The sequence below is a fragment of the Petromyzon marinus genome, chromosome 16, assembly GCF_048934315.1.
Source record: "Petromyzon marinus isolate PM22_M1 ecotype Great Lakes invasive population chromosome 16, UKy_Petmar_22M1.pri1.0, whole genome shotgun sequence".
In the NCBI taxonomy this organism is placed as follows: domain Eukaryota; kingdom Metazoa; phylum Chordata; class Hyperoartia; order Petromyzontiformes; family Petromyzontidae; genus Petromyzon; species Petromyzon marinus.
The window spans coordinates 644,008-664,770 of NC_133682.1; the positions used below are offsets into that span (position 1 = coordinate 644,008).

General features: G+C 52.4%; 1 protein-coding gene across 3 annotated transcripts; it reads right to left on the minus strand.

Moving 5' to 3' along the window:
• Window positions 1-240: 240 nt before the first annotated feature.
• Window positions 241-15,201, minus strand: LOC116943036 (uncharacterized). 3 transcript variants are annotated; one of them, XM_076067385.1, is made up of 9 exons: window positions 14,777-15,201; window positions 11,022-11,123; window positions 9,758-10,072; window positions 8,780-9,034; window positions 7,097-7,303; window positions 6,397-6,427; window positions 5,370-5,410; window positions 4,745-4,804; window positions 241-4,113 (listed from the first exon to the last, which is right to left on the minus strand). In XM_076067385.1, exons 2-9 carry the CDS (start codon window positions 11,086-11,088, stop codon window positions 4,076-4,078), a joined length of 1,014 nt encoding a protein of 337 aa, XP_075923500.1. In that variant the 5' UTR covers window positions 11,089-11,123; window positions 14,777-15,201; the 3' UTR covers window positions 241-4,075. The 3 variants fall into 3 exon arrangements, with proteins under 3 accessions (XP_075923500.1, XP_032811536.1, XP_075923499.1); XM_032955645.2 differs by having other exon boundaries at window positions 9,758-10,075; XM_076067384.1 differs by lacking the exon at window positions 14,777-15,201 and having other exon boundaries at window positions 9,758-10,075; window positions 11,022-11,871.
• Window positions 15,202-20,763: the final 5,562 nt, after the last annotated feature.

The following is a 20,763-nucleotide window of genomic DNA, read 5'->3' on the forward strand; positions in this document are numbered from 1 at the left end:
ACGATGATATTTGGGGACTGACTGATAAGAATGATTACATCTTAAATAATGTTTTCTGATCAGACCAGTTTTAAACTGGCACGTGTATAGTTAGTTATCAAAGACATGCTGTTATTTATCTAAATAAAACGTATCAACAGCACCAATACAGGACAAGATAACGGTGTTGATGCGGCGTGTGGAGACGCAGACTGGAGTCGTGCTTGAATGTGTTTCGTTGAGTGAAATGAAGACACAAGAAGAATCGTACCGCGTAGGTTTATTGTGGAATCTTTGCGCGACCACCGCGTACATTTATGTTACAATGCGACTTGGGGGGAGGGGGGGGTGGCTCGCACGGCTCCCAAGTGAGACGCCCGGCACCGGTGGCGAGAACGATGCGACTCGTGAAGGCAGCAGCAGCAGTCACGCGGTGGTGACTTGGCGCCACATACCCCCCCACCCTCAAGCTCTGCGGTCCCCTGTATATGAAGGTGTTCTCGGCCAATGAATTAATGTTTAAACACGTGGGAGGGAAACCGGAGTGCCAGGAGACACCGCACGCGTGCGAATATGGCAACACTCTCTCCATCATGGGGCCTCCTTTGCCAATACCAAAATATGAGAATAGGTTTCCCCTTTTTTCTGGCAACCGAACAGTGGTATTAAGATCTTTAAACACCAACTTGAAACCGTTTACAAGGAACCATCTCTGCATTGAAACTGATTAGTCCACACCAGAGTCAACTTTCTTTCGAGCCTAGTCTCAAACGGTGTGAGACCAGAGGACGTCAAAATGCGCAGACCAATCAGTTCCAAAGACAATGCATATACTATGAGAGTATGTTTTCTATTTGCATTCTGACCACAAGTATTGTGGTTAATGCAGACATGATTCCTTGTAAAAGATTTCAGTTTGGTGTTTTAGCATCTTAACACAGCTGTTTTTGTTGCCAGAAAAAATAGGGAACATATTCTCAACAACACTCTATCCCGTACAGACGGACCATCTGAGCCGCTTCCTCTCGGTGGCTTCCTCCTCGACGCGCACGGAGAGTGAATTTCGCGACGTCCACGTGGTGATCCATCAACCCTCGCCTGGTGTGCAGGCGTGTGCCACCGCCACGTCACGACAAGTCGAGCAGTCGCTCGTGCGGGGACTGCCGCCAGAAATCACGAACTCAACACATTCGTCAATAACGGCGTGGCCCTAAAAGGAAACACAGTAATAGGCGACGTTTCGAGCAATGGCCCTTTTCATGACACATGTGTCATTGCGACACAATAACGGTTCATCATATAACATGTGCTATAAAGAAGGGGCATTGCCCAAAACGTCGGCGATCATCTATTATATGATATATTCCTGTCACCTCATGACTTGGAGTGACTGGCGCGTGCTTTTGTGCTCTCCCAACTTGATGACTACAACGCAGCACTGTTCGCGATTCCGAGTAAGGTGCTGAGTTAGACCCCAGGTCGTTCAGAACGCAGCCTTTAGAGTCCTTGCGCCCACGCCGTTTCACGAGCAGCACATCACACAGCTGCTCTCTTTCCTGTGCCCTGGCTACTCGTCAAGTACCGAGTAGACTAGAAGATCCCACTGCTGCTGACCTACAAGGGACTCAATGGGTTAGCCCAGCAGTATCTACAGGAACTTGATCCGTGTTGACTCTCCAACGAGGTCCCTGAGATCTTCGGATCTAACTCTTCTCAGTACTCATAGATCAAGGTTCTGTTCATGGGCTGACCGGGCTGTTGTCACTGTATTTCAGTCAGTCTTGAAAACTCGCCTCTTTAACCTGGCCTTCATCCCCTGTCAAGTCCTGACGTGTACCCTGCAGATTATGTTTATTGCCTGATGTCTGCACACGGAGCGCATTGGTGGGACCCACGGTCGACGGGAAACAGGGCAGCCTCTCACACAGGGAGAGTCACTCACTCCGTCACCGTCACGATCTCGTTGAAAGTCATTCACTCCGAGACAGTCACTAACCCCGAGACGATGACTGCAGCTCATACGGCCCGGGATGACGTCGGCGTGTCCGCATGATGTCATCCCTCGCGTGACGATGATTCGTGATCCTCTCGGCGATGATGATGATGGTGACGATTATAATTAAGAGGTTTATTTTTTCATCATTTCCCTTTAGTTACTATTCATATTATTAAAGGTGGATAAGTTGAGATAGATTAATATTCAGAGCTATGCTGTTCATCATGTTTTAAACATCACGACGATGATCTTGATTATATGAAGGATGGTTATCGATTGATGTGAACATGATTATGAAAGCGATGATTGCAGATGACGACGACGCCGGCGATTAATAAAAAAAGGTCACCATTATAAATTCGTGACCATTAAGAAAATGTCGATGATAATGATTATACATGTTGCTTAGTCTCATGATATATGGAGCTTATATGTACAGTATCATTATATATATACCTGCTGTAGTGGACTCATCCGCCCGGCGCGTGCGTTAACCGAGGGGTACCCGCGGGGTGATTGACGCTGTGAGCAGTGGAGAGGCACGCGCGCCATGCGTGCGCGACAGCACTTGCCCCAAGTGTGTCTCTACGTTGTCTCTGTGTGTGTCTGTGTGTGTCTCTGTGTGTGTCTGTGTGTGTGTCTGTGTGTGTGTCTGTGTGTGTCTGTGTGTGTCTCTGTGTGTGTGTCTGTGTGTGTCTGTGTGTCTTTATGTTGTCTCTGTGTGTCTGTGTGTGTCTCTGTGTGTGTCTCTGTGTGTGTCTGTGTGTGTCTCTGTGTGTGTGTCTTTATGTTGTCTCTGTGTGTCTCTGTGTGTCTCTATGTGTGTCTGTGTGTGTCTGTGTGTCTCTGTGTCTCTGTGTGTGTCTCTGTGTGTGTCTCTGTGTGTGTCTGTGTGTGTCTCTGTGCGTGTCTGTGTGTGTCTGTGTGTGTCTCTGTGTGTGTCTGTGTGTGTCTGTGTGTGTCTTTATGTTATCTTTATGTTGTCTCTGTGTGTGTCTGGGTCTGTGTGTGTCTGTGTGTGTGTCTGTGTGTATCCTTAAGTTGTCTCTGTGTGTGTCTCTGTATGTCTCTGTGTGTCTTTATATTGTCTTTATGTTGTCTCTGTGTGTGTATGTGTCTGTGTGTGTATCTGTGTGTGTCTGTGTCCGTGTGTGTCTGTGTGTGTCTTTATGTTGTCTCTGTGTGTGTCTGTGTCTGTGTGTGTCTCTGTGTGTGTCTGTGTGTATCTTTAAGTTGCCTCTGTGTGTGTGTCTCTGTGTGTCTCTGTGTGTGTCTTTATGTTGTCTTTATGTTGTCTGTGTGTGTCTGTGTGTCTCTGCGTGGGGGGCGGTAGTGTAGCGTTACGCTGCGCTACGAACCCAGCGACCCGAGTTCGATTTACGCTCACGGCCAGCACCAGTGATGATTATGTGAACCGGTCATGGGACTCCCCTAGGTCGACTCAGCCTCAAATGAGTACCTGGTGTGGTGTGTAAACATCACTACTGGGGATTCAAAGGCGGCGGGCGTTGTGTTGACCACCCACCCCTCGTGTGCCGTGCCGGACTTCATAGGTGCTACTCGCTAACAGCTCTTGCCTCAACAGTCTGTTTAAAGGCTACACGGGGGATCTTTGTATTTGTCTCTGATTGTGTGTCTGTGTGTGTACGTGTGTAGGTTAGCGGTGAGCGCGTTACGCTGTGAATCTGGTCGACCCGAGTTCGATTCCCGCTCACGGTTAACACCAGTGTTGATTTTCTGAACCGGTCTTTGGCCTCCCCTAGGTTGACTCAGCCTCAAATGGGTACCTGGTGCAGTGTGTAAACATCACCACTGGGACAATGTCGGCCCGTCGTGGTGCTGGTCACCCACCCCTTCGTGTGCTGTACCGGCCTTCATAGGTGCTCGCTAACAGCACTTGCATCAACAGTATGTTATGGGTATACAGGGGATGTTTGTCTTTGTGTAAAGGGAACATATATATATAGGTGCGATATACAGTCACGAGATGTCTTCTCTGTGCAAACACGCAGGAATCGAATCCTCCATCTGCTTTCTCCGTGCACTTCGTCTCCTCGTCCTCCTCCTCTCCTTCCTCTTCCTCCTCCTCCTTGTCGTGTCTCACACGACTCGCGCGCAGCTCCGCGTGTGGCTGTTGGCTGTGCACATGCCGGTGTTCCAGGGTGAGACGCGAGGTGGCGAGTCACGACTCCACGCCGACCCCGATCCACAACCCCGCGTCTCACTCGAGCTCTACCCCCAACTACAATCCCAGCCCTCACTCCAAGCTAAATCCCTGACCGTAGGCCTCTAACCCTATCACTGACCATAATCTCGGAACCTCAACCCTCTTCCTGACCATAACCTCTTAACCCCAATATCAACAGTGCTGAGTATTGGGATGGGAATGAAGGATAGGGTTGTGGTGAGGGTTATGTAACGGAGGGTTAGGATTGAGGTCAAAGATATGGATAGGGTTGAGGCTAGGGATGGTGTTAAGGATGTGGTCGAGATTAGGGGTAGGGTCGAGGTTAGGGTCGGGGTTCGGGTAGGGTCGGGGTTCGGGGTAGGGTCGGGGTTAGGGGGGGTCGGGGTTAGGGGGGGGGGTATGTATGTTTGTTGAACTTCTTTCGCAGCACACGTAGCCAACCGTGCTGATCGGAGGTTAGCAACATTGACGACGGTGCTATTGTTACTGTGACTCTAACTCCTATTGCAGACGGCTCCTTTCAACTTTCACGTCCAAGGGAACGAATTAATCACGTGCAGAGAGAAAGGGGAGGGTGTTACCTGTGGCCTGCGGCGCAGCTTTGGGGGTCTCCGGGGTCACGTAGCGGTCACTCTCGGTGTCTGTGGGAGAGAGGCGCTCTGTCCGTGAGACGTTGACGAATCCCCGCGGAAGTGGCTATCGTGCGACTACTTCTGAGATCCCTTACAGTGCCCTCCGATGTTCGATTTTTTTTCCGCACGCTACGCGCCAATTAGTAAGTGCTTATTATACGCGTGCGAGGAAATCAGAGCATCCGGAGAAAACCAACGCGTGCGAGGGGCAACACTCGATCCCATACAGCTGAAAACAGATGGCGATGAGTGCACACTTTGCTGTAGTCAGGGTATGCTTCCTCCTCGACGGCCGCGGGGAAGGGAGCCTCGCGACGTTTGCCATCGTGCGCGATGATCCACAAACCCTCTGCTGCTGCTGCTGCCTCCAAAGCGCTGGATCACAGCAGCCACGTGCAGCAGCGGAGCCACCACTACCACCACTACCACCACCACTACCACCAGCACTACCACCACTACCACCACCACTACCACCACTACCACCGCCACTACCACCACTACCACCACTGCCACAGCCACAGCCACGGCCCGATTCTGAATCGTAGCGAGGGGGTGCGGGGGGTTAGGCTCTTACCCGAGTCGTTCTCAAACGTGAAGTCCTCGCACGTCCGCTGTCTGCAGGAGACACAGAGAGAGCGTCCGTGCGTGAGCCATGCCACCACCACGTCCCTCCATTTACAGCGCAAATTTGCAGTGAAATTTGTTTTAAATACCACCTTGCCCTTCAACTGCGGTTTGCCGACCAAAACAAAATAATCAATTGGAATATTTGCCCACTTGACAACTCGATATGACTGGCCACGATGTATCTGGAGCGAGGACCGAGGCACCCTCTCGTCAAGATGGTGTGTGTGGTTAGTCATGTGTGTGTGTGTGTGGTTAGTCCTCTGTGTGTGTATGGTTAGTCCTGTGTGTGTGTGTGGTTAGTCCTGTGTGTGTGTGTGGTAAGTCCTGTGTGTGTGTGGTTAGTCCTCTGTGTGTGTGTGGTTAGTCCTCTGTGTGTGTGTGGTTAGTCCTGTGTGTGTGTGTGTGGTTAGTCCTGTGTGTGTGTGGTTAGTCCTGTGTGTGGTTAGTCCTCTGTGTGTGTGTGGTTAGTCCTGTGTGTGTGTGGTTAGTCCTCTGTGTATGTGTGGTTAGTCCTGTGTGTGTGTGATTAGTCCTCTGTGTGTGTGTGTGGTTAGTCCTGTATGTGTGTGTGGTTAGTCCTGTGTGTGTGTGTGGTAAGTCCTGTGTGTGTGTGGTTAGTCCTGTGTGTATGTGGTTAGTCCTGTGTGTATGTGTGGTTAGTCCTCTGTGTGTGTGTGGTTAGTCCTGTGTGTGTGTGTGGTTAGTCCTGTGTGTGTGTGGTTAGTCCTCTGTGTGTGTGTGGTTAGTCCTGTGTGTGTGTGTGGTTAGTCCTGTGTGTGTGCGGTTAGTCCTGTGTGTTTGTGTGGTTAGTCCTGTGTGTGTGTGTGTGTGGTTAGTCCTGTGTGTGTGGTTAGTCCTCTGTGTTTGTGTGGTTAGTCCTGTGTGTGTGTGGTTAGTCCTGTGTGTGTGGTTAGTCCTGTGTGTGTGCTTATTCCTCCCTGTGTGTGTGGTTAGTCCTCAGATGTGTGGCTTACCGTGACGCTTGATGCAGAACGCGGATGTCATCTGCAAAACAAACACATAAATAGATTTAGATCACATAAACAATAAAGCATTGTTATAATTATTATCGCGAGGTCGCGTAGCATGTAGGCATTGCCTTCAAGCCACAGTGCCACTGTGGCCATGCAACCCAGACGAGAGAGAGAGAGTGATTCAGAGGAGCGCAAACCCGCAGAGAAGCGGGGGAGGCAGCGAGAATGGGCACAGACCACTTGTCCAAGCCCTGTGGACCTCGATGTTTGTCCAACCCAGCGTGATGTCCACACTCCAGGTACAGTTTGACCCTATTTGTTCTCGCCAGTTGTTCTGCCGCTTTTTGTGTTGGGTGTGAATATTAATCATAGTATCGATGCCCCTCTATTTCCCCAGGAAAGCCGCGGTGAGTCTCAAGACACTGTTCTCGGGAGGCCCCTGCTACGTTGGGATTTGGCCAATTCCGCTTCAAATGAGTTTAACCTCGCGTGTGTGGGGCGGAGGGAAACCGGAGCACCCGGGGTAAGCCCGCACGTGCGAGCGCCAGGGTACGGCTACTCCCACAACGCCCGCGGGTGGAAGGGAGTTTCGCAACATGCGTGTGTGATCCACCAACCCTGTCTTCTGGCCACCCGCAGTGCCGGATTACGGGCAGCCACGCCACGTGCAGCGGCGTAGCCACTGCGACCTCGCGCGTACCTGGCTGCATTTCCCTGCGTCTCCTCTTCACCAGAACCCAGACGAGGAGCGTGACGACGATGATCGTCGTGGGGATGGCGGCGAGGGTGGCGAGCAGCCAAGGGGACCAAGCGAAGCTGTGCGCATCGTGGGGAGAGGGGGGGCCCTGCGCCTCCAGCATCGCCGCGCTCATCTTCCCGCACCCCCACTGCTTCGATGAAGGCGAATCTAAAGATGGTATGGGATAGTGGGATAGTGGGATAGTGGGATAGTGGGAAAGTGGGATAGTGGGATAGTGGGATAGTGGGAAAGTGGGATAGTGGGATAGTGGGATAGTGGGATAGTGGGAAAGTGGGATAGTGGGATAGTGGGATAGTGGGATAGTGGGAAAGTGGGATAGTGGGATAGTGGGATAGTGGGATAGTGGGAAAGTGGGATAGTGGGATAGTGGGATAGCGGGAAAGTGGGATAGTGGGATAGTGGGATAGTGGGAAAGTGGGATAGTGGGATAGTGCGAAAGTGGGATAGTGGGATAGTGGGATAGTGGGAAAGTGGGAAAGTGGGATAGTGGGATAGTGGGATAGTGGGAAAGTGGGATAGTGGGATAGTGGGATAGTGGGAAAGTGGGATAGTGGGATAGTGGGATAGTGGGAAAGTGGGATAGTGGGATAGTGGGATAGTGGGAAAGTGGGATAGTGGGATAGTGGGATAGTGGGATAGTGGGAAAGTGGGATAGTGGGATAGTGGGATAGTGGGAAAGTGGGATAGTGGGATAGTGGGATAGTGGGAAAGTGGGATAGTGGGATAGTGGGATAGTGGGAAAGTGGGAAAGTGGGATAGTGGGATAGTGGGATAGTGGGAAAGTGGGATAGTGGGATAGTGGGATAGTGGGAAAGTGGGATAGTGGGATAGTGGGATAGTGGGAAAGTGGGATAGTGGGATAGTGGGATAGTGGGAAAGTGGGATAGTGGGATAGTGGGATAGTGGGATAGTGGGATAGTGGGATAGTGGGAAAGTGGGATAGTGGGATAGTGGGATAGTGGGAAAGTGGGATAGTGGGATAGTGGGATAGTGGGAAAGTGGGATAGTGGGATAGTGGGATAGTGGGAAAGTGGGATAGTGGGAAAGGGGGATAGTGGGATAGTGGGATAGTGGGAAAGGGGGGGGGGGGGGTCAAACACATACAGGCACGTGTTACTAACCAAAACTATTTTTATTTTACCGGTCAAGGCCCAGAGAACTATGATGCTCTTTTTTGAGACGCGACCTGGCCACAAATGATAGCCGGGCCACGTGGTTGCGACTGCTGCGCTCCTCTCGTTTCTTGTGAACTGACGAGTTCCGAGTGTGAAGAGTTGCGGCTGGCGGGATGGGGGGGGGGGGGTACTGCTGTGTGTGGTGCTGCGTGGGAGCCCCCCATTTTGGCTTTCTCCTTTAGTAACACCGGTGATTAATCCGCCCCCCCCCCAATCCTCTCCCCCTCCTCCCTCCCCCGAATGGGTAACCGAATCGTTGTAAACGAAGCGGGCTGTGACCGCCAGTGGTGGCTCAAATCTTTGGTGGTACGACCCCGCGGTAGCCTGGTGCTTTGGTTGTGGTGGTGTGGGGCGGTGGGGGCTGGGCGGGGGGGATGGAGGGTGGGGGCAGTGGTGAGGGCGAGGGACTGCAGATCGCCAGAGCGACTCTCCGAGGCGTGCGACTCACGGGCGAAGGTGAGGCAGTACTCGGCACGCCGCCCGCGCGTCTCGCACGCCCACACGCCCTGCGAGCGGCTCTGCGCGCCACGCACCGCCAGCTCCACGCCCCGTCGCCCGGGGTCTCTCTGGCCGTTGAGCCACCATGCGACGGCCTTGTCGCCCGCTCCCGCCGAGCCCCGCGCGGCGCACCGCAGGGTGATGTTCTGGGACTGTTTCACGGGCCCCGAGTGGTCTGACACCACCACCACGGGCGCGTCGCAGTCTGCCAATGAGACACACGCACGATGCTCGACGTGAGATTCATAGTTGAATCGCGTAGCCACGAGATGCGCGCTGCTGACGAGTCGCCGTGACCGTACACGTGGGGAGGAAATCGGAGCACCCGGAGACCACCCTCGCCTTGCGCGAGGGGGCAACACCCTAATCCCAGACGGAGATCAGGGAGTCTCACAACATCTGCGCAGTGATCCACCAACCCCTGCGGCCTTCACAGCAAATATCCCCCCCCCCCGATCCCTCCAGAATTGGATGCCATGCGGCTGAGTCATTGGTATATATTTAGAAGCAGACGAATTGTCTGCAAGGAAGGAGGCTGAGTCAAGACAGTAATACCATCACAGTAGTACAAAGTGGCTTTATTATTATCATGATGGGACATGGTTAATCCACTGCTGGATGAAGGCCTCCGCCAAGCCGCCACCCACAATGACGACCCTGCCATGTCATAATCCACCCTTTACCTGCTCTATCCACGGGTTGATTCCATCGCCACATCTCCAAAGGACCGACCACCTTTGTCTTCGTGGCGATGTTTATAAATCGCACTTGCTACTCGTTTGAGGCTGAGTCGACCAACGGGGAGGCCCAGGACCAGTTCAGATAATCGTCACCGGTGTTGGCTATGAGCGGGAATCGAACTTTGGTCGCCGGTTGCATCGTGTAGCTGTTCACGACCGTTACCGCCCACCAGCACCACCACACGCACCTGGTCTGACATTGAGCCTCACACTGAGCGAGACCTCTCCCCACTCGAAACTGAAGACCCCCGCATCTCCCAGACGCAGCCGGTGCAGCTGCAGGACGCACGGCTGAGCCACGCGGAGCGCGTGGCGCTTGGCGAAGCGTTTCTGGTCCTCGCCGTCTCCCACGCACTCCGGGTGGTCGGGGACCCAGGTCCAGTTGTGGTGGTGGCCTTGAGACTCCCCTGGCTCGGGGCACGGCACCGACGCAGAGCCTCCCTCCACCGCCTGCACCGACACCACCTTGTCCGCTGACGACGACGCGGCCGTCGCCGCTGCTGCTGCTGCAATAATAATGATGACGATGATGACGATGTCAACTTGATAGGCGCCGCTGCCACACAGGAGCCGTTCGCTCTCGTCGAGAAAGAGGACGACTCTGAGACGCTATGAAGAAGAACCGCAGACGAGCGAGAAGGAAGCAACAGCCACGCGGTGAGCCGGAGCTACCAAGAATTGCCAACTATTGAGTATTTACATGTGCGAGGAAACCGGAGCACCCGGAGAAAACCCACGCATGCGACGGGGAAACACTCTATCCCGCGCAGATGGACCAGGTGGCGTCAACATTTGTTGCTGTACTGCATTCTCCCGGCATAGCCATGGTGTGGCTCCTCCTCGATGTCCACGGGAAGGAAGCTTTACAAAACCTGTCTGGGGTCCACCAACCCTCGCTGTTGCCTCCCCTGCGCTGGGTTATAACGTCTTTCGTCTTTCACAGAAAATCCACTCCCAACCCAAGGTCAACGTGAAATCCTCCTAAAAGGAGCACTGATGCGGTGCTAAACTCCTCTTCACAATCTTGAAGCGGTAATTCCACATTGCTGTGGCACGTGCGAGTCTAACCATTGGAAAACGACTGTTGACGTCGCGCAAAGTGGTACTCATGTTAGCAACCTCGGAGCAAGGGATGATGATGGGCTGAGTCAAGCCCCAACCGAGGATGTGACCTGGCGCCTGTCCGATGGCGAGCCACGCACTCTCCTCCTGAGAGTCACCACGTAGCCGGTTTCCCCAGATGAAGGCGCAGCCCTGCAATTGCGAGCTCACGCCCCTGCTGGTGCAAGGGTCTCCACAAGAAAGTCCCACTGTAAGGTATTTGGCCTACTCTTTCACGCTGGCCATCCGTCTTGGATGAGGTGGGAGGTCCGACACTTTACCCCACGACACGCGAGCCGAGCCCGCCCGAGTCCCCAGAACACCACCCCCACCTCCCCGTCGGGCCCGTACCTGCAGCGCAGTAGACGGCGACGAACGCCACGAGGACTCGGCTGGGCCCGGCTCGCGAGGCGCTCATCGTGGATGAGGTCCGCGTCCTTGCTCGAGTCTGAGCTGAGCGCGCGCGCACGCGCACGGAGAGAGAAGAGGGCGAGCGAGAGAGAATGTGGCGTGTGGTGAGCGAACAGTCGTGGAAGGGAGAACCACCAGTTTACATGCAGCCTTTATGAGACTGGCATCGGCCGTGACTCATCTGCAGTAGTGTGGAAACTGATAACAACTGGATTCATAATAAATAATAAATATTTTAGCGTGTTTAAGCTCAAACTCAAAGCAACAACAATTTCCTTTGCGCAATAGCCGCATGGATAAATGCAAAGTGTGTGGCGTTGTATGCTCAGACCTGCCGTGGTGTTTCCACGGCTCCTGCCCGCTACCCCTGACCCTTCATCAAATGTCACACCGATTATCATCATCACCACCATCGTCATCACCACCACCACCATCGACCATGGGTATACATTGAGATATATGTGTATCCGTACAACCCTGTTGTCAATCCACTGCTGGATGAGGGCCTCCCCACGCTGTGCGGGTCGTGGCTGGCAGCGGGAGGGGAGGGAGGAGAGGGGGGTGAGGTATAAGACCATACTTCATCAGGCTGGCTCAGTTTGGGTTGTAGGGGGAAGAATGTTGCTGCCCTCCTGCTGCCCCAAACGTAACACCCCCCCCCTACCCGCCCCTGGGCAGCAGCCCATGAATGACAATCGATCCATCCACTATCCAGGCTCCTACCTGCTTAGCTTCCAGCCCGACCCTGGACTGAGGCCGGACTGTGCGTGCCATCAGCTGGAGCCGATTCGTCCCCCGGGTTGACAATTCCCCCGTTTACCCGGGTGTGGGGATTCTTTTTGTTTTATCCATCATGTGCAGTTCGACATAAAGTCCGACGTTTCGCTGCTTGTGGCTAGCAGCTAATCCAGGACAACGGCAACAACAATAAAACCCCGGAAAGACATCGGAGAGCTACGCACCAGCACAGCCACCAACACCCTACGCAGTCGTATCAATGATTAATACTGACAACGATAATCATCACCAGCATCACCATTGCCAATGGATACAGTGACATCATCATCGCCCGCGAGCGAATACGTTGAGAATTTACGTGAAAAACTCAACTCAGGTTTTCGCTTGAATATGTATTAAAATAGCCGCGTGTAGGTACGCGGGGGCGAGGGGGGCTCTCCCCGCGGTCAAACTTTTCCGAACTGATGCGAAAGGCGTGGGGGCAGGGAGCGGAGCGGGGTGGGGGGCACTGAGGCAGGGGGTACGGGGCAGAGCCACACCTCCACCAGTCGTACGCTACAACACCGTCGTCCATAGGCCACGTGATGGACTTGTCTGCACCACAATATATTCACGAAGTACTCTTTGTGTAGAATATTAACTACAATATAAATATCTCCCTCGTCCTATATTATGTTTTCCATGTAAACAAATACCGCAATCTTTTGTTCACATCAGCCTCACTGCCTGTTGGATGGGAGTACAAACCTATCAACAGCATTGGTTCGATGCGAAGCAAAGGTAAATCTGAGCCAGCTTCAACGTTCAGTTGTCTCATCAGCAGGGTCAAGTTTGCTTGTCTGTACCAGCTGATTCATTGCGAACGACCATTCTCGCCCCCTTCCCTCCCCACCCCTTCCTCGTCATTTCCAGCGGAGGGAATCAAACCGCAGCGCTGTTGGTTTGTGGTCAAAAACCCGCAGTGTGTGGGGTTTGACTGTGTGGTCCCTTCTCACCTGCACCGCAATCCCAATGCATGGGCCGGGGCAGCTCTGTGCGAGAGACTCTGAGAGTGAGCGGAACGAGGATGCTGAGCACCCGGGAGTCGCTGCGTCTCACCAGAGGCTACGACTGCTGCTGATGCGGGAAGTGAAAGTGATGATGATGGTGATGATGATTGCGCCACTTGCATGAGATACGGCAACGACGACGCTGTGAACACGTGGCTCGCTTCCTCTTATTCATTGGGTCTTTAGGTAAAGTCACGTGACTTTATCGATCGACCAAGAGAATATTAATTCCTGCAGTCACGAAAGCTCTAAGTAAAGATTCGCTTCCCCTTTTTGAGTGGATGGACGAGCAAGTGGGTGGATGGGTGGGTGCGTTGATGGGTGAGTGATTGGGCTGTGGTCTGAGTCTCTATGTAACGCTATGGCTCTCTATGTAACTCTTTGGGTCTCTATGTAATTCTACGAGTCTCTATGGAACTTCCATCACTGCCAGCGGTCTTGTGCTGTGGTCGTCCTTGCAGTAACAGAGCCGCTTCGCTCAATAGGGCTTCACTGGCTGACAATAAAGTCCGGGTCAGTATCGACTTATTCAACTTAACCCACCCACTCTGTGAACTTTCAGGCAGGCCATCGATAACATTTCCCGAAGTTTCGTGAGAGGAGTTCGCGACTCTCCGCGGGTATATCCCCGTGTGTGGGTGAGACAACCCACCAGCCCCACCAACCCAACAGCCCACCAGCCCCACCAGCTCACCAGCCCCACCAACCCAGCAGCCCACCAGCCCCACCAACTCAGCAGCCCACCAGCCCCACCAACCCAGCAGCCCACCATCCCCACCAACCCAGCAGCCCACCAGCCCCACCAACCCAGCAGCCCACCAGCCCCACCAACCCAGCAGCCCACCAGCCCCACCAACTCAGCAGCCCACCAGCCCCACCAACCCAGCAGCCCACCAGCCCCACCAACCCAGCAGCCCACCCCGTCTCATAACCCCCTCGAGCAGTCGCTCACTCGCCCGCCCGCGGTGACATTCACTGCAGTGACATCGCGCGATAACCGGTGACTCTTGTAATGAACCAGGACTCACATAGAACAGAAAGGACTCCTCGCCTATAAACGTCGAGTGCAGCTAATCAGCATCGGTTCAAGCAAGCCTGACTCTGCTGATGAGACACTTAAGTGTCGAAACCAGTCAAAATAGTTTGCTTTCATGGAACCAATGCTGCTGAAAAGTTACGTTCAGAGAAAAAACAAAAATATCGAGAGAGATGCTGTATTCGTAAAATTAGATACAAATCGAGTTGTTTATTAGCTGAGCTTTTGTTAACCAGATGGGGCGCCACGGTGGCGAGATGTTAACAACCTCGCCCGCTATGCAGGAGTGCGTGGGTTTGATCTCGGCCATGACGCCTGCTGCTGTATATTTGGAGTTCTCCCCGTGGTTGCGTGGATTTTTCTCCGGATCCTCCGGTTTTTCCCTCCACAATTAGAAACACTCGTCTAGAGTATGTGGCTGCTGTAAATGCCCACGTGATAAGCCACTTCGTTAACCTACCATTTGCAGCCAGTGGGCCTTAGCTGGTAAAGTATGCCGTACTTTTGTTTAACAGCTACTGGATGTAATTCTGAGAGAAACGTCGAACAGAATCGTTACAATTCTGCTCGCTTTTCAAGATTCCTCCTCCTCCTGAGAAACCAACACATTCGGGACCATTAGCCCCACATTACAACGTGATATGATTTGCTCTGTCGGGTGGTGAAGGGCTATAATAAAGAAACATGACTTTATATTTACACGATGATCAAACTCAAGAGAAGTTACTTATGAATCCTGAATATTGGTCGTGAAATACTCTGCCTAACATTCTCTCTGAGGCTCCCAGAAACAAAAATACAAACTCCCAACTCGCAGACAGCACCATCGGTGCGTGCACTCAGCAGCACCCTCTCCCCCGCTGCTCACTCACCTGTGCACAAGGGGACCAGGTCGACCCTCAAGCTCCGTGCGTCGCGGTCCCGTTGACGCCGCGCCGTTTGCACCTCTTCACACCTCCTCGTGCCGTAAACAATAACAGTGGAGGGAGGACAACCGGACACACGGACTGACGCACCCGTCCAACTAACGCACCCACCACCAGCCAACGCGCAGTGGCACTGCCACCTGTCCTGTGCGACTGAACGCGGGCACCTTTCGCCTCGATGCCCCCTCCCGAATATAAAAAGTGGCGCGCTGGGCGCTGACGTCGGCGGGGCGCTGCATTCATTGGAGGAGAGCCCCGCGGTCGGCGCGGTTTACGGGAAATCGGAGCCTCGACCGTGGAAACATCATCAGCAGATCCGTGTCTCGCCTCGCTGCCTCCTAATCGGCGCGCAGTGAAAGGGCAGTGCGTGTTTTGTGTGTGTGTGCATGTTGGTTCCAGATGAGATCCGTGACGCGTGCAAGATAGAGATAAGCGCGAAATGATAACGGGGCCCGAGTGAGATCCTGCGGCGACACAGGCTGACATTTCGCTCGAGTGGAAACACCAACGAGTAAACGACGAGTTGTTGTTGTTGTTGTTGCTGCTGCTGCTCTGCTAAGAATAACAACACTGGCGATGGTGGTAGTGGCGGCTATTGTAATTGACGTCGCCAAAGCGACCGGGTCTCCTGGCCGCCGACCGCAGTCGTTGCCGCGCGTTGAGACATTCGCGCACCGCGGTCGAGCCGTGGTGGCTTGAAGCCGGCCCCAGCGGTTTGACCGCGAGGGGCGAGGGCTTGACGCAAATGCGAATGGTGGCGGGCAGACACGTGCCTTATCGGAGGCGGCAGCAGTGGAAATGCGCAATGCCAGCAATGACAAATTCATCTGCCAGCCACAGCAATCATCACCTTGCAGCCAGGGCCCCTTATCTAGAGAGCCGCTATATCTGTGGACATTTCTGCATGATGAAAAAATAAGAATAGGTTTTACCATATTTGACAACAAACATGAAAAAGATACCTTTTGCAAACAATGCAAACAAGCACGATATTTGTTCGCATGTTTTGCCACAAGTGTGTGTGGTGAATGCCTTACAAAAAGGGTCGCTATTTGGTGTTTGAACATCTTAACACCCGTTTTATTGCCAGAAAGGGTAAAACCTGTTCTGATGTTTTTTTTCACTTTTTAGAGCGCCGTCGGTACATGAGCGGTGCACCGCCTGCCGTAACTGCGTGGTTGTGACACTGCGCTGGTCGTGATGCACAATTAATTCAAATGTAACAAAAAATAAACTCATCAACACGTGTGTTCATTACTCTGCCCTAAACCACCGGTTGCGACATTCAGTGTCTCATCAGCAGAGTCGACAGACTTGCTTGAAGCAATGATGGCGAACTTTCTGCCAGATGCTTGCGAGGCCAAGGGCCCTCGTCCCGTCTGTGAGTTCCGCGCCGATCCGTCCGGGACACAGCCGATCGGCCACTGACGTCGCTGTGCAGTCGGAGGTGGCGGCCGGCACATAACTTGAGGTATGCATTCATATTCTTGGTTCTTTCGGTAAAGTAACGTAGGCGGGAAAAATAATAATAATAAAAATATAAAATATAATTAAATAAAATTATCAGAATGTTTCGGCCATAACATATGCAGCCGTCCTCAGGTGAAGAAACAGAACTGTCGGAAAGACACCGCTCCAATGAACACTGCTAAGCTTGGCAGCGTATTTTAAGCTGGGTGGGAGGAGCAGAGCACCTCGACAAAGGAGTTTACATATCAACAGAATAATATAGCATTGAAGTAGCTGTGTTAATGTGAGAGATTAGCAGGACGTTAAAGTAAGAAATTCGCATGTAACTGGGAGATTAGCATGATGTTAATGTGATGAATTAGCATGTAACTGTTCACGGAAGTGGCTATGTTAAAGTCAGAGTTTACATATCAACAGAGGCATTTAGTATATTGACTCTAAAGAACTGCAACTACCCAACTATCATACAATACACCGATGTGAAAGAACTAAATATAAACTACATCAATATAATCAAAGTACGCAATATATTTTTCAATAAGCTGAGCTATTAACATTAAGTAACTGGGTATACACTACACTATATAATGACTACCATATAGTGAACCGATGAAAAACTATACTCAATATACTCTCCAATAAGCTGAGTATACATATCAACAAAATAATTTAGCATATTGACGCTAAAGAACTGCAACACCCTGCAGTCACGAAAGATTTAAATCGAAACATGTATGTATTGTATGTATGTATTGTGTGAATGTTTTGTATGTATGTTTTGTATGAACGTATGTATTGTATTGCATGTATGTGTTGTGTGTATGTATTGTATGTATTACATATATTGTATGTATGTATTGTATGTATTGTATGTATTGTATGTATGTATTGTATGTATTACATATATTGTATGTATGTATTGCATGTATTGTATGTATTGTTTGTATTGTATGTATTGTTTGTATTGTATGTATTGTTTTGTATGTATTGTGTGTATACTCTTTGCTTCTTTCGGTAAAGTCACGTAGGTATAAAATAAAACTGCTGGATTATATTTCTTTCCGCCTGAGGACGACCGCTTGTGTTGTGATCGAAACGTCGTGATTTATTTTATTTTAAACCCACGTGACTTTTCCGAAAGAACCAAAGAGTATGGATTCTTGTAACCACGAAAGCTTCAAATGAAGATAGTGTATGTATGTAAGTTGAACTTATTTCACACCGTGCGTCGGCAACCCTGATTATAATCGGCGGTGCGGGGGAAAGGGCAAAAAACTAAACACAAAAAGGAGTTTTAAATAAATTAGTTTCTAATTTATAGAAATGTCGTTTCCACGGCTCGTTCATTTCTGGGTCCCGCTCGGCTCTGCCGCGTGATTTGCTGGCAAAGCAGCAACTAGGATCACGAACCTCGTTTTCTGCGCGTGGCCGTATGTGTGCAAATTTAACTTCTTTCGCACCGTACGTAGCCAACCGTGCTAATCGGAGGTGCGGGGAAAGGACGACGAGCGTGTTGGCTGTCTCCCCGTAGGCACCGCGGAGTTTCTCTGCCGAGTTCCGCGGCCGCCTTCGTGCCCGAGCGAAGCGACGACGACCCTTTGAAGGAGCACGTGGCCAAACGTCCTCATGAAAGACCCTCTTGACAACTTGTCTTGAGACTCAGCAATGTGCATTGTCTTTTCTCAGCAACATAAACAGCTTTAGAAGAGAACACGAGCTGTGTTTTCATTTCGTTAATTTGCTGTTTGTTTGACTCAAAGCGGAGTTTACGAATTTATCTAAACAATGTAACCCTCGCAAGAGCAGGGCATGGTTATCGCAATTGCGCTGAGACCCCGCGGGCCTGAGCTCGCTTCACATTCGCCACAGATTAAGAACCGCAACCAGCAAGCGATTCCTGAACCGGTCCTGGGAACCACCCCCCCATAACCTGACTCAGCGTGGGGTCGCATTCATCCAGCAGTGGAATGACGAAGGGGAAACGTTTGCGAGCCGTGACATTCGTTTTATAATAAATGCCAGAGGGCGCGTTGAATGAGAAGGAGGGAAACACCGCGGGTCCCAGTTGCGCGGCTCCCCGCGGGTTCTTTCATTGGAACCGCGGGGAGGGAGCCGCCCAGCCACGCCGCGCGCATCACGCGCGGCCCTCGAGCGGTCAGCGAACCGGCGAGTGATCACGTCACAGCTTTTTGAGAATCGACGCTCGACGGCCTGACTCGAGCTTTGGTGAACGCGCAGGCCGTTCCCAAGAGTTGGCGGAAAAAAAGTGCGTTTTTGTCCAACAGCTCTAAGGCGGGAACCGCTCTCCACTGGCCCGGCCCGGGCTCAGTTTCGGTCCGAGGGGAGCGCGGACCGCAGTCACGGGGCTGGCGCTGATCTCGAGCGAGTGAGCGCTGTTTCTCACACGCAGATCTCTCTCTCTCGTATCTCCATCTCTCCTTGTGTTTTTCTCGCTCCCTGCTTGTCCCACCGTGTATCTCGCTCCCGCCTTCATTTCTCCCTCTCTCTGTCTCTCCCTTGTCTCCCTGTATATCTATCTCCCTCCCTCTTTCTCTCATCGTATATCTCCCAACTCTCCCTGATTCTCTTCGTATCTCCCTCGCTCCCAGTCTCGCAGTCTCTCCGAGTCTCTCCTTGTTTATCTGTATTTAATTAAATTTAAAATGTAACTTCATTCGATCACCACTTCAATAATTTCTGTAATTTATAAATGAGTACTGTAAACTCATTAAAGCATTAATGTATTCCTTATAGAAGAAACAAATGATAATTAACTTATTAATAACCCATCATATAATTACCCCCCCCCCCTCCTCCGCCTCTGATCCCTGCACCTGACGGGTTCACAGTGGTCACGTCATCTTGCTCTATTGAACACCTGAAGAAGGTGGATTGCTTCACTATTCTGGCAAATCGCCCGATGGTGCTGGTTGTGGTAATGACCCGCGAAACGCCACGGTACTACTTGAATTGTGGATTTACTCTCCAACACACCGATGGGCTGAAGAAGGAACTGATTGGCGCCTTGTTTAGTTGACAAACCTTACTGGCTGTGTCGGGTGGTGGAGGGTAGGGACACATTTATACTTACGCGATCTAACCCAAAAAACGTTATCATGAATAATATTGGTCGCGAAAGCCTATATATTAAATTTATCCTTCATTCACCCATCAGCGATCCACTCAATTCTCTCGTTCATTTTCCCCTCCAGCCATTCATTAATCCAGTCATACTTCCACTCATTCCTCCGCATGAATGACGTCATTAACCCATTCATTCATTCCCTGCTTAATTCATTCCCTGCCGCCGTGTCTCCCCTCCTCCCGCTCCCGCTCACACCAATTCCTCTCCGCCCCAACCTCCACTTCCAAACTCTCCCTCACTTTCGCTTCCTCTATAAAGAGCCGCAGCGGGGGTGGAGTAGACGAGGGGGGGGGGGTCACTCTATCCCGGGCCTTCGATCCCTGAAGGTGCGGGGTGGGGGGCGCTTAAATAGACCGAGGGGACCTCAGGGGGTCTCATCTGACATTGGCCGCGGACCTCGAAATTATTTCCGTTGACTCCCCCCACCCCCGCCACCTCTATCTCCTCTTCTCTCTTCCTCTCCATTTATCTTCTCTGCCCCTCCTACCCCCTCCCTCCTCCCCTCTCCCTGCAGCTATCGCGTTGCGGTTTAAACCTCATTGCTTTGCAGGAAACAGCGAAGCAAAAAAAACGCAAAATCGTACCCAGAGCGTTTCACCTTCAACGATAGCGGAACGCAAGTGGGGGCGGGGCTGGAGTGGGGGGAGAGGGCGGGGTGGGGGTAGCAGCGCCCAATGCACGGCTATTTGTGTAGTGTCGGGGCAGTACTAAAGGGGGAGTGTTGTCACGTGTTGTATAGTGTCGGGGCCCGCACCAAAGGCCACCAGGGGCCGCCAGTGGCCCGGGGACCTTGCGATGAAGAAAGCCGCTTCGGTGGGATATGTGTGACCATCTCGATTCTCAATCCGCGGTCTCCCCGTGGCTCCAGGCCGAGGGAGCTACAACTCGAGCCGTGCATCGATCGGGTCAACGACCCGCGGGTGACCCCCACGCGGGGCCGTTGGGGTGCGGCCCGGGCCGTGACGCGCCGACGGTGATCCGTCTCGCGCCCGAGCGGCGACTTCACTTGCGGCCCGGCTTGCGGGCGACTCGCGGATACTCGACACGAGTCGGCGGGGCCCTTAACGACAACCCCCGCCTCGCCCGGCTCCCCGGCCTCGGGTTGAAGCGTGCAGCTGGCGCGGTGCAGCGCAGCGCAGTGCAGCAAAGCGCTGTATAGCACTGCGATGTGCAGCACAGCGTGGTGCAGCACTGCGTGGTGCAGCACTGCGTTGTGCAGCACAGCGTGGTTCAGCACAGCGTTGTGCAGCACAGCGTGGTGCAGCACAGCGTTGTGCAGCACTGCGTGGTGCAGCACAGCGTGGTGCAGCACAGCGTT

Bases quoted from the DNA above. Each gene is read 5' to 3' on its own strand.
- LOC116943036 (XM_032955645.2), bottom strand. From the start codon at position 11,088: ATGAGCGCCTCGCGAGCCGGGCCCAGCCGAGTCCTCGTGGCGTTCGTC. The intron at 9,035-9,757 runs GTGCGTGTGGTG...TCTCATTGGCAG, and splicing joins GAGGCTCAATGTCAGACCAG to ACTGCGACGCGCCCGTGGTG. The intron at 7,304-8,779 runs GTGAGTCGCACG...TACCATCTTTAG, and splicing joins GTACTGCCTCACCTTCGCCC to ATTCGCCTTCATCGAAGCAG.